We start from the raw sequence: 14296 nt of genomic DNA on the forward strand, positions 1-14296 counted from the left end.
CACGGCAAGTGTCTCGCGGTTAATGAAATTAGGTGTTATTTATTTCACCTCGTTGAGACGTGAATGAAGTCCCGCTTAGTAGAAGAGTAATTTATGTTTGGCCTGACTGGATAAAGTCTATGATATTTACCAACACGCTAGCACGATTTCTTCATCCATAGGGTCTTAAGGTCACATATATATTTATGCTCGCTAGCCAAAACTGTGCTGCTGTAAAAGTATTACTTGCAATATTAGACTGCGTAAAACACGGAAGCCTAGAAGTAAGTTGGAGTTGGGCATCTCGCTACGCAAGCGGAATAGCGTTTTGAGGTAAATTTTGAGGCGTCTCTGTAGCACTTATTTTCAATACACGCTGATCGGAAATAAAAATAAGAGAAGGAAAGTTTCGAACAGCGTCAGCATTGTTGTAGGCGCAAAATTTTGCATGGCATTGACAATGGCATCATGGGCAAACTGCATCATCACCAAATTAACAACAAGCCTAAAATAGATTATTTCACTCCGAAAAAACTGGGCACACAATTCACACTGCTGTTAGATAACTCACAGCGGGAATCAGCCAAGAAGTTCGAAGCTTATGTACCACTAGAAGCATGTCAGTATAAGCTATGCTCGTATCACCACCTATTATAACACTTTCATTCTATTCTTGAAAAGGGAAGATGGCTAGGATCGCACCTCAAAGGGGCTTATATATTTGAAATGTGTTCTTAGCTCTGGGCTTGACCGTCCGTGGAATATATTTATTCTGGTCTGTGTAGCAAGTTTAGTACGTTCGATAAATGTTTTGTCACATTTTTCTTTCTTTTTCGGATGTAACTTGATCTTCGATACACCAGCTGGCCCAAAATCTACCATTGTCATGTTCCTTTCTACAGCAGGTCGAAAACGAAATTACCTGTTCAGTAACAGTTGGTCTATTGAAAGGAAAATGGCAGCTTGCTCTTTTATTAAACATTATCACGCGTAGAATACATGAATGCAGGCAATGCATTCTACGCACGCGTAGCAACCGTATACGTTCAGAACTGTGCATTCCGCGCTTGTGTTGCGCGCTCCAGAGTGAGGCCGCACTGATCGCCGTAGCTGCTCCATTGTTGTTCGTCGGTTCAGGTGCTGCACGCGCGGTTGAACCGATTCCGCCTCGGCTCCGTGAAACTTTATTTTGCGACATTCGCCGGAATAACTGCGAAGAGGAATTTGGCGAGAATAAACGCTCCGGCTTGCTGAATGGGATCAGAAAGCGCAGCGCGGTCGCACTGGTGCGTCGGAACATGAGGGGCGAAGACAATGGCGTAAAAGTGAAGCCCGAACTGCGTGCTCTGAGCGCTTCGAAAACCGTTTTTCCCACAGAGGCCGGGGATTGTACGGAAGCGGCCGCGGATGGTGCCTGTGAATACAAGCGAACCGCGCGCGTCGACCTGTTTTAACGCCATCCCCCACGCGCTGTGCAGCGAAGAGGCTGTCGGGCGAAAGTTCGCGCTCCCAACTATATTTTGCTCTATTTCTTTTAAAGCGTGGTTTTCTCTGCCTGTCCTCCGGGATTTTAAAGGGCTGCTGCTGGCTGCTGCTGGTTTGGTCGGTATCTGGGCGGATATATCTGTGTATAAATATACAAAGAATATATAAATCTGCGACAAATTCAAGCACCAACTAACAGACTTATATAATCTATATATGCTCCCCTACAAAGTAGCGCTAGTAAGCGCACCTCTCTTTCTCCGTAATAAATAAATAAAACTAAAATAATGTCCTCCTTAAAAATTTATTATATAATCTAGGCTTATAGCTATTTCTAAAGGAGACCGACCTCTTCGTGCAATGATGCATTATATTCAACCAATTCCTTCCTTGATTTACTTGATTTTCTTTGATTTAGTCATTTGGTATATATGTGCCACTTTAGTTAACGGGTGTGTGCCCATCCTCGCCCAATCCTCCAGAATGGTTATGCGCCATTTTGACACTAGAGGTACAGGATACGTAAATTTAGCTAGATAAATGCCCTGCTGCTACATGCATACACCCGTCATCTCCATTCTTCCCTGGACATGCATCATACTTCGCATTCTCCCCCGTAGCACTGCTTCATGGACGTCTCGCACTGTGCATACGCCTGAGTGGTGTTTGCATTTAGCCATAGCCTCTGTATGCTGTAGTGCATAAACATTAAACTTTATCGAGATAAAAGTTGCGACCTTCGTGGTAAGGAAACATAAACGATCCATCAGGTTTCATGCTGCATAGGATTAAAGTAAACACATATCTACACATCTGCTTTAGTATTGTAGAGTGCTCTAGCACTCTAACTCTAATCGTGCGTACTCAGAGGCTCACCACAGAACTCCAGGTGGTCAAAACTAATCCGGCACGCTTTGTTATAACCCACTGCGAATTTAGGGATGTTGAAATACACAATTTTAATCATGCCTCGTGCGAAACGACGGACTGCCGTTTTTCTCGTGCCTTACCTCGCTCTTGCAAAGCCGAGAGCAGATGCATAATTGTAGGAAAAGACAAGCTAAAGCTAGGATAAAGTGACTCCTAGGATCAGGTAGTTATACAGGTTTCACTGGCTGTACCAGGCTGAAAGCAATATGTTTCCGGTTACTACAGTTCACTTCTTACAAGAAACATCAGAAGTGTTGTCACAGACAGGCGCCAGCACATCACGAAGCTACAATATAGATTCACATATGTATAAATTAAGGATTAATTTTTTTTTAATTCCGACACTTCTTGCCGCTTCTTCCTTGGCTGGGCATAAAGCGGACAGCCCAATAGCAAGAATATGATGTTTTCATCCGCTTCGCCACAAGTGGAGAAATTGCATAATAAATATTTTATAAAGAAAACGAGTTTTCTAAGCAGTGTAAATCATTAGACTTCAAAGAAGCGCTACATACTACGCTGCCTGCATTTTCTCGAGCACATCAGGCATTAATATGAGGGGAATATTTTGGCATGTCGAGTTCATTAGGATGACTGAGTGAAAGCACAGAAGCGCTACGCATCGAAGTGGTCGTTTTGATCTCCTCATGGATTGAGACGCGAAAGAAAGAATATTTACACGAGTTGCTTCCGAACTAACGACCTTGTTTGAAGTGAAGCCCAAAGGGCGCGTCGCCTTTATTCAACTGGTCATTAAGCTTGCATGCAGGGCACTGAGATACCGATTCCTCACTGCGTTATTTTTCCGGGTCTAAGTTGTGCCGCGTTCTTCTCTCTTCTTAGCGTGTTTCTCCACTCCGCCTTTCTTGACCGTAACACATTTATTACGCTGACGGCTTGCAAGCTGGCATCGTCGCTAACACCGTTGGAAATTAGGAGGAACGTTAACTGTTGCCGCTGTATTATTCAGGCATTGGCTGTACATTCTCCCAAGCGGTAGGAGCTTGAAAGCTTCGAATACTGCCATTTTCGAGTTAGCTTTGGGTTTTATCGATCCCCTCTTCGCTTCCTCACGACAGTGCTCTTTAAAAGCACACCCGATTTCCTAGAAGATTAATTGTGCCCATGCATATTTGAATGGCGCTTACTGCAAAAAATGCATTAAATATATTGGTGTCAGGTTTACTTAACTGAGGGCGTGACTTTATTTGCGCTTATGTGTGCGCGTGTGTCTGCGTGTATGCGTGCGCATGTTTCTTTACAAGCAGGAGGAAAGTAAGATCATGCTTGTTTTGCACTCTCGTAGACTACGTTCATATAATTTATGAGTAATATATATTCAAGCACATATATAGCGCACTTAGTTCTTTTTATTTCATTTCAATTTCAATTTCGAACGAAAGAGGAAGAAAAATATGAACGTTGTCCTGCGCTACACAGCTGCCACTATGACAATTCTTTTGCACACACCCGGCTGTCGTAGCAATCGTTCATCATGTTTCCATGTGAAAGGGCCACTTTTTTTACAACGCATGCAACTCCCGCTCATCTTCTCCAGGGTTCTCCTTTCTATTTTTTTTTCAGCTGTGTTGCCAGTGCGCTATGCGCCAATATGAAAGAGAACACTTAGTTTGTGCTCTAAGAGTGGTTCTCTCAAACGCGCATGCGAAAACGTCACTCGAGGATGTTTGTTATATTGTTCTCGCACTAAGGAATCTCACTTTCTTTTTTCAGCGAAAGAACAATAAGAACTACCGGTTTCACATGCAGGCCGGGCGTTGCCTTTTATATTGGCGTCCGCTTAAAATGTCTCGGGCTCACCACTTTAGCTGCAAGAGAAATGATTGATTCGTTTTACTTAAATAGCCTCTCGTACGATGACCCAACGACGAGTTGGGAATCGCACAACGTGCTCAATATTAGTCATCGCTCTTGATTAAAATTTGCTTACTACTTTACTTGAACGGTATAAGCAGCAGTAGCGCTTGGAATACTGTTCGAAACTCCTGCCTCCCAATTATTCTTTGTCATGGCGAGCGAGTTCTTTTCGGCTGAATTTAATTCCGCAGCGGATTTGTTGTTACTATCCGTCTTCATTGCTTCTGAGCCCGTAATTTCTTACAGTTTTTTTTTTCATCGCTATAACTGTGCTCCGTGACTCCATTCCTGTCCGCTCTAAAGGACAACTTTTCCTATTTTGTGAGCATAGGTAAGGTAAATTAGATTATTGCAATGCATTGGATTAATCAAAACAAACACGGACGTAAACACGCTTCTGATTAATTATTTTGCTTTTCAGGAAATAAGGAGGCAGCGCCTGTACTAACACCTGACACGTGCAGAATGAATAAATGAATTAATGATCCCATTAATACGCATATCTGTCATCCTCCATTCACCACATTATTGGTTGAACAATGTACAATAGCTGTAACGTAAACCGAAAACTCAAGCCGCATAATTTTAAAATGTACGCAGACAAGGCTAGTGCAACTGTCGCTAGAAATTGACTCATCCAACTCAAGGTTTCTTATTGGCAGAATTTGGCCAAAGAGCTAACTCAATCAGCGAAACGAAAGAACAATATTTTTTGATGGTGATTTGCCTCCGCTTCGAATATATATATATATATATATATATATATATATATATATATATATATATATATATATATATATATTGTCACGTGGTGGTGACGTTCAAGAACACAGTAGCAATACTGTGAAGAACAAAACTAACTTTTATTGGGCGAACCTGTGCCCACAAAAAACAGGCTACACTTATAGCATAACGATAGCGGCGAACACTGTCGGCGATCGTCGAAAATCTGATCAGCGGGTCAAGCGCGTCGCCTTTTATAGATCAATTGTCGAATGTTCCAGATTAATCGTTGGGACCCGCGTGCCTTCCACAAAGTTCTACACCATTCGCGTCAGGCGATGAAATCAGATAACACAAGCTTCGGCGACAACAGACAGCGGATAGAAGCGTCGATAACTTTCCAGAAACTTCGGATACATGCAGGCGCGTCCCGCGCTGTGCGATAAGATTTGTTAGGCGGCGAAACGTGGTCGCCCGATAAATATAAATACACGTGTCAATATATATATATATATATATATATATATATATATATATATATATATATATATATATATATAATATGCGTGTGTTTGTGTGTGTATGCATGTATGTAACACCATGCGATCAATGAAGGAGGTACAGATAACAGAAAATGAAAATCATCGTTACACAATACGGCCACCAGTCGCCACAATTTATTCCATTATTAGCCACTGCCCCAGACTAGTTGCTTCTGCTGACAACGTAAAAAGAGGCATCAAAACACATAAAGCAATAAAATGGACGTGTTCTTTCAACCGTGCACGATCAAACGCCCAGCGAGTAAACGAGAAAGCGCCCGACCGTGTGCCTGGTCCAGCGGCGCCAGCAGAACGACAAGGCCCCCACCTTGTATTGGTGGCCGCGCGAGTGTGTGGCAGCTGCGCCCTCACAGGCGCTTATCGGTATCGCGAAGTAGTGCCCGCGGTTAAGGCTCCCAGTCTCACACTGGAATAATGGCTGACAAAAGCGTAACGGCTGGAAACATAACGGCTACCAGATTCTCTTCGTACCAGCGAGCTGGCGGTTTTGTTTTGGTTACGAAAGTTCTATATACACTGGCGAATCGGCATACTTTGTTAGCGTTACTATAGTTCATTCGTAAACTTCGATGTCAGTATAGGCATAATGAAATGACGCACAGATGGTTACTTCTCTATTCTATTGAAGTAACAGGCCACTAGAACACACACAAAAAAGAGACGGAGTATTCAATTCCTCATTGATGTGGTCCGTAATCGTCATGAGTACCGGCAAACACATAAGAAATCCAACAAAAGCACACATGTGCGAAACGGAAGATACCACGCCCTTTACGTGTAATGGCTTAGAGGGAATGTCGCCCCGTGATAATGTACTTACGTAATTGAAAGGGTGTGCGAAAGACTTGGTGATTTAGATTTCTCTGTTCGCGTACAGAGTTCCCTCATGTTCTCCAAGGGCAAATAAGAGAGCTGGATGAGTGAGCACTTCATTCAAAACTGAGTGCTTACGTACTGCTTCGACACGTGGGGATAAGATCTACAATCTCCTTGTAGCGTCGTAGCTAGCACCGATCTCACTTCACAACTTTCGCCTTTTCAGAGGAAAAAAATTATAAATTAAGGTACACAATTGTAGTCTCCTCCTATTTAAAGGCAGTATAATTTGTTAATATGACAAAGACAAAAAAGGACATAAATTTCTTTCTTACTCTCATTCCCTCGTTAGCACTGTTCTCAACATCACAAGTGCTCTTCTCGTACTTGGATATCTCCTGATAACCGAGCATGATAAAATAAAACTCGGTGCAATAAACTCCTCAAGTACAGTGGGCCTGAGCACCATAGAAGGAAATGACTAGATTTTTCGCTACGAGCGATGATTACGGCATTTACGTCAACCAGTATTTTATTAGCGTTCCCTTTTCACGCTTCTTGCCTCTTGATCTGCTCAAAGAAGAGGCGCCACCACGAGGCAGAGACGCCGGCCGGCTCGAGAGGCTGCACGACAGCTGCCGTTGCAGATCCGGCTTACGGCCGGCGGCAGCTGCGAGTGACTGACACGCCCGACCACAAGCGCAGCATCATACAGCGCGCGGTGTCAGACACGAGAGAAAAGCGCTCCGCTTATTCGCACTCTCGCTCACCTCAGCAGCATCATCGCCGGAAACAGGAACGGTGGGTCACGCCGCGTCGTCTGCTTCGCCGGCCGCCGCCTGCTCACGACGGCGTCTCTGCGAGGGGACAGCGTCCGCCGGCAATGTGCCGCGCCGGACAACGGAGCGGCGCCGGTGCAGGGCATGCCCACTCCAACACCACCACCAAACACCGCGACAGCCGCCGAGGGGGAAGCGAGCGCAGCGTAGTCCAGCGGACCGCGTAATAATCCGTGAGACGACGGGGAGCGGGAGAGGAGAAATCCGCGGCGACCACCACCGTGATGCGACCGGCACCGTGCCGCGCCCCCGACTGCCGCGGCGCGGTGTTTGGAGCGCGCGCCACTGGGAGGAGCGGTACGGGAGAACCGGCGAAGTGAGCGTCCGAGGCGGGGCGGCACAGTCGAAGCGTCGCTTGCCGGAGGCCCTCGCGAAACGGGCTCCCTGCTAGCGGTAGCCGACGGCGAGGAATTCGAGCGTTGTTGTGTGTCGAATGGTTTTGAACGCGGGAGAATCGTTCCACCGAAGGACCAGCTATTCTAATCATCAAAAATTAAACTCCACGGATTAAGAAACCTCAGAAAAAAAAGGATAGAGGCCAAAATAAAAAATATATAGCGAAGGAATAGAGTGCCATCAGTTAACTCAGGCACGCTACCGTAACTCATGTGAGTTAAATAATACTTTCGTGGTCGGCCTTATCAGCGCTTTTCCTTGTGTGCACTTCGGTTTTTGTCTTCGTCCAAAGTCGCGCTGTATATCCGCACATAGCAGTTCAAAGACCAACAAGGTGCAGGATGATTGGTTGGTTGTTTGGTTGCCTAAAGTCACAGGTAGTCTTAGCCCATAAATAAGCCATAATCCTTTGTCTGTCGCACGGAGTATGCATAACATCGTTGAGCGAATGTCAGTTGGTAAAATCAGAGTGCCAGTTCACCCAGCTGAATTGACATTGGTTTATAGGCCCTAGCGACATTCTCGAGCGTTACGTAAAGAGAAAAAAGGAGGAAGGTTTGGGCGGAGTGGCAAAATAGAGAAAAAAAGAAACAGCAATGGTTGTTTGGTTAACAGAAGACATGGAATGTCATTAACAAAGTACTTCGAATATACCTTATACAGAGAACATTTGTGCTCAGTCGTGACTTGTTAATATGTTGTGGTTTGTCGCTTTATCAACTCGTTTTATAAAAACCGACGCGAACCTATACACAAGAAGTACCTAGTAAATGAACAAAAATTGATTAATTCATTGACTACAATTTTCTGAAGCAACACAGGGGCCATGAGAGATGCCGCAGGGGAGGGCTCCTCATTTTTTGACTAGCTGCTGTTCAACTTTCCACCCGTTAAGTGCAGCAATCGCATGCAGGATTTGAACCCGTGGCCCTATGCTAAGCAGCTGCACATCATAGCCACTTTCACCACCGGGGATGGCGAAGGAAAAAAAAACAGTCAAAGCGTATGGTTGCATTGAGGATACGCCACAGTGCAGAAAAATGGCAGCCAAGGCCAGACATATATAAGTAAACACCGCGGTGTGGCGCCCTGAATTAAACAAGCAAAGACAATAATGAACAGTCGACAGTAGTAGCTAAATGCGCAGTACATGAGATGCAAACTTTACTGAAAGGACATTTCGTTTGAAAAGCGCAATGCATTGCATAATGATGTAGGCCAGTTCTCGGCCCACTTCACTGGGACGCCGTTCAGGGAAAACGATCGTACGAAATGGACCGTTCAACTCACTTGCGAAAACACAGGGTGGATTAGGAACTCGTTTCAAAGGCGTGTTACACAACTCTGTTACATAATAATGGACGCTCGCTATGTCGAACCATCTAGGTGGGCAGTCACGTCTGAGCGTAGGCGTTCAGCCTGGTGAACTTACCCGAAACACACGGATATTGACCTATACTGCTGTCGAGTAAAAAAAAAAATGTTACTGTGGTTAGAACAAGTGATCGGAATTACTATGAGTATTTTTTGCACAAGCCAGTGAGACCAGTCCTGCTGCAAAGGCGCAGTGGCCATGGCGTTCTGCTACTGAGCTTGTGGTCGCGAGTTTGGTTGACGGGCACGGCGGCTTCATTGCGATAGAGGCAAAATAGAAAAAAAGCTTGTGATGCAATATTTAAGTGCACTCTAGCCAGTCCCAGGGGATCAAAACTAATTCGGAGTCCTCCACTGTGGCGTATCTCAAGGTCCCACAGTTGCTTTAGGACCTTGGCCCTAATGAATGGAACGATCAATAAGCCAGTTGAGTTCAGAAAGAGTGATAGTGATCAGATTTTCTACACTTGTCACGACTGTAGTGGTCGGCAGTTCAGCGTCGTCTCCTCCAAAAGCAGCCAATCATCGCGAGCTATGTGCTCTAGAGCGAGGACCACGTGGTTCCTGTCGTGCGTGCTTTCCTCTCTTCTCAATTTCTCGTCTTCCCTTAGTCCATGGAGTAACAGTTAATGTGTTCTCTTCTTGTTAAACTCAGTTTGTTTCCCGTTTGGTTTGTCTCTTGCATTGGTTATGTAGGGATTCGCTGAGAACTTGCTGTCGGGCAAGTTAAGGCGCCGTAGGTGTGGTAAAATCAGGTGTGGTAATATATATATAATCTGAACTATAGCAATGCTGGGTTTCCTTGTTCTGAAAATGTAGTCATATACTAAACCCCTGGAATTGAATGATGTTTTGGCTTCTTCTGTAATCTGATGAACACCATTCCAAAAAAAAAATTCATGCAATAGAAAAGTGCAGGAGAAAAGTGTCCAGATTACGTGTTTTCTCATTGAACGGAATTTTGTCCTTATATGTCTGTATATGCTTACTCGTACGTTTTGTTTTACACACGCTCAGTGCTCAGCCTCAACAGAATAAAATTCATGTTAATTTCTCTAACATTTCCAAAACTTACACATCGGAAAAAGGGGAGAATGTTCAGTGTTGGGATTAATAAGTTGACAGGAGGGGAGAGAGAAACGAAACAGTGTGTGCACCTACACACACAGGGCGCGTGCTGCCACAGCTTACATCAAACACCCCATATTTTATAGGCTCTCTCCGTAACCTTCATAGTACATGTGCCTGTTCTGTATACTTTCAACAGGGCGTAAGACGTCTGTTATTTGTCTACCATTTTCATATCCTAGTGATTTTATAGTGAAATCTGTAGAACACTTCGCGATGAAGCCTTTTTTTTTTCTGTATACACGAAAAAAATAAAGAAACGGCATACAATGTCAGTATACTGTTCAGTTTTTCTTTTTTTTTATAGCCGTTTCTTAGAATGCAAGTTACAGCTATGACTTGAGTTGAGGTGCATGTAATTGTAGGTACAAGCATATTTTATCTTGCGTAATGTGCATGGTTTGTTTTATTTCGCATGATATATTAGTATTTTTGCGGCGTTGAATGCGTCAGCCGGCCGCCATGCGAGCGAGAAATGCACAGTAGCATAAAATTAATTATTAATTATTTAAGTAATGAGTTAATTCATACTTTCAGCCCTCTTAGGGCTATTACAGGAGTGGAGAATGGTTTACTGTCATTGTTTTCTTCTTTTGTGGCTTCTGTGTTTTCACCTTGTGACATTTAAAAGCAAGAAATATGCAGTCTAGTGGTTACTGAAACATTTACGCGCATATAATATGCAGTTAAAAAGCTTACGCCTTTAGGCCACGCTCTAGGCTCACGCTGAAGCCTTTATTCTAGCATAACGCTGAGATTTGCTTTTAAGTGATGTTTTGGAGCTTAATCTAGTTAATTTGCGCGTTGCATTTTATAGCTCCACGTGCGCTCACACCTGAGATGTCATTTTTGCCAAGCGTGCCTGTCTACGGAATTAACTAATTCTGCTGATGAATGGCTTCTGCGAGTAGTTAAAGGTAGTGTGGCGAACATGCTTCATCATGGACATGCCATGTCATGGTAATATCGCTTCGTCTTTGTGAGTTAATTCAACTGACCCTTAACTCCTGCAGAATGCTTTCGCCGAGTTATACACGTTCTAACGCCGAAAGTGCATGCAGAAAGTTTCAAGCGAATATTCCATTAGACTAAACCACCGGCAGGTTAGATGCGGAAATGCTCTTCAGCGTGAAGTCCCAAATTTAGGTCATTGCGCAGTCGAGAGAAGCGCATATTAAAAAGAAAAGGAATTTAAAAAGTAAAAATAAATAAATAAAGAACAAGGAAGAAACTATGAAACGTGAAAGGCGTTTCTCTTTTACTTCCTGTTGACTATTTCTTGACATTCTTTCTTCGTTGACTCGCTATTATTATCATTATTTTTTAATTCCTGTCCCTACAAGCGCAATTTTTGTGCTTGTGGGTGTTATGCTCTTACGAAGTCTGTTTCTTTTGTTCTGTTTGTTCTACTATTTATTTATTTTTATTTTTTACTTTTTTGTTGCTACAATGACTGAACTCTGTGGCGCCTGGTATTACTTGCTTTATCTTTGCGTTCAAAAGTGACTGCTCCGTGCATGCTCAATAAACATTTACTTGTGTTCCAGTCTCTACAGAAAGTGGTATTATTCGTGCTTTGCTTCTCAATTTGAATAACTGAGCCTCATTAATTAGGAAACTGCTTACTTACAGCGAGAATTTCCTTCCTGTCGCCTCAAGCTTTCATTTATTAAGAAATATATTGTTGTAGAGAGTACATTGGGACATATTTGTGGCCGCTATTTCACGTATCATACTAAAATAAATAAATAAATAAATGAAAAGAAATTTCCTTTATTTTGCTTCTTAACAAGCGTGTTGGGCAACAAGCGTTTTCACTTTGTGTTGCATTGGCTAACTAGCGAGGTTGTGGAGGGGGAAAAATGTAGGCCTCTCATCCTTCCCTATAACCACGTCGTATGGCACTAACTTTAGCAGCTGTGTGAGTGCGAGAACGATAACCTCCCCCATTAGCAATCGCATTCGAACGAAGATCTCGGAAACCACAAGACCTTTCCATTTACTTGCTCCACAAGCGTCGAAACCAGCTGAGCGGAAAGCTGTACAATTGTGTGAACAATTTCTCCAGGACGGCCACCCATTCGGCATCTGTTCATAAGGCCCCAGTATGGTGAATGATCCGCGTTGTTTGGCATCCCCGCGATGTCATTGGGGAGACAGGCAGCATGCTTTAATTATTAACTTTATTTGATCTACACTTCGGTTTCATTATCTATTTTGTTCTGCGATTGTTTTTGTAAGGTATCCCTTTAGGTGACGACAAGGAAATTATTTCTGTAAACGCGAGTATTTATATCTTGTTTTGTAGACGGGGTAATATGGGTCTGAATCCCCGCACCTAGGGCTGATGCCAAGCGATCTTATATACCTTATATTGTGTAGTTTGTGTGCGTGTTTCTTTTTATTTTGATTTCTGTATTTTCTTCGTATAAAAATAATATTAATAACAGCAACAATAATAACGATTATTATTATTATTATTATTATTATTATTATTATTATTATTTCATATTTATTTTTCGTATGCATACCCTCAAGCCTAAAGAGTGTCCATTCTCATTACCTGATGGTTCTCTCTCCTTAGATATCTTCCCTTCAAAAAGAATAAAATATAGCAATAGCGCATTTTAGTTTTCCGGAGACTTCGTGTCATTCGTCGTATTTTTAGTCCTAATATTTCTGAGTATTCCTACGTCCAGTGAACTGCAGCAGCCTAATGGGAAACGAAAATGTAATGTTCGGCGAATGTTCATCCATATACTGCTCCCTTTGCGAGAGGCGTATAGACATAGTAGGAACGTAAATAAACATACTTTATAGCAAACATTTGAGAAGATATGTGTCTCCATCTAAACAACCGCGTGGATTACTTAATATAAACAGACTACAGTTATAATCGCGATGTTTTTTCTAGACATCGCGTGACGGTTGTTTTCGTGCACGCTTTCGCTGAAGAACGCAGAACACGTTATGTCCGAAACATGCTAACCATGAGGTACTTCCGGCTCCAGCAATCTCTTCCAGTGCTTGCAGTATACACAAAATCATGACGTTCGAGATTGGCTCCCACTATTTCAATGGATACGTCTCTGAGAGTGCGATTTGGACACTCCCTATTGCTGCTCATCAGAGGTCGAAACTTATCTCCAAAAAGCCACGCTTTAATCTGGCTAAAAGAGCAGCACCAGTTCCCGAATTTATACATTGCCCTGGCTCTGACGCTTGCTCCCGGCTGACTTACCCCTGCCTGCCAGGCTTAGGAAAACAAATCTGTCTCATGAAGTGCCGATTGCGCGTGTGCAGATTAGTGCTCCAAGTTTATGTCACGTGCAATCAGCGTAATGCTTCATTTGGCAACCATCTTAGCAAAAGCTAGAGGTTTGCGAACCGTCGCACAAGCAAAGTAAATGACATACGACCAGCACGTGCTTTGCTGTTCACACCACGCAAGGTAAATGAGAAGTTCTCTAGGTGAGCACCGCAAGACGGGTGCAGAGCCAGCAGCGCGCCCACCCAGCCTTCCGTGCGCAGTCAGACAGAAGTAAGCAAGAAGATGTAGAAGCAAGAAGGGAGAGTGAAGTGACGTGTTCCCCACGTCTGTTTCTGCAGGCAGAGCGTTTTGTACTCCTTGTTGCGGTAATGTCGCCTCCCTTCCGGTGGCGTGCGTCTGCTCTGGTAGTAAGCGAGGCGGCTCGGACAAAAGCCAGGCCCAGCGTGGCTGCTCCTAATTCCCTGAGAAATGAGTCGGGGCGTCCCCGCCTCCCCCTTCCACGGTCCTGCCCTTCCACGCCCGCCCCTTCCAGCCTTCCGAGGAACCGAATACTCGCCTTTCTCGGTCCCCTGCATGCAGACACTAAGTGATCGCGGCGGAGCAGGCCGCAGCTCCACGTGGTAATCGCCTTGGCGGCGAGCCCGTGGTTTTGAGTTCATAATCGCGACAAGAATGGGACATCCGCAGCGCTGAGACCATCGCACATAGTAGGTCACTAGAAACCACCGACTCCAAGCTTTCTACCGTACCGTGTAATTAGGGAACATAAAAGGCAGTGCCCTATTTTTGGTTTCCTCAATAATTTTTTTTCTGTAGAGAGAGTGAAGGGTGTTTGGTGTTTTTTTGCTTTTGTTTATTAACTGCGACAGTATGGAAATTTGGGCTGCTGAAAAGCACGCTCTCCCAAAGCAGTA

General features: G+C 43.9%; 1 protein-coding gene across 1 annotated transcript in view; it reads right to left on the reverse strand.

The window, feature by feature from the left end:
* Window positions 1-7759, reverse strand: part of LOC126531683 (uncharacterized) — a 45246-nt gene extending 37487 nt beyond the window's left edge. Inside the window, exon 1 of the mRNA XM_050179341.3 lies at window positions 7145-7759. Within this exon, the coding sequence (XP_050035298.1) occupies window positions 7145-7299 (155 nt within the window). The 5' untranslated portion in view covers window positions 7300-7759. The remainder of the gene's footprint in view (window positions 1-7144) is intronic.
* Between the last annotated feature and the right edge of the window lie 6537 nt (window positions 7760-14296).

This window comes from Dermacentor andersoni, chromosome 5 (genome assembly GCF_023375885.2).
Source record: "Dermacentor andersoni chromosome 5, qqDerAnde1_hic_scaffold, whole genome shotgun sequence".
Taxonomy (NCBI): domain Eukaryota; kingdom Metazoa; phylum Arthropoda; class Arachnida; order Ixodida; family Ixodidae; genus Dermacentor; species Dermacentor andersoni.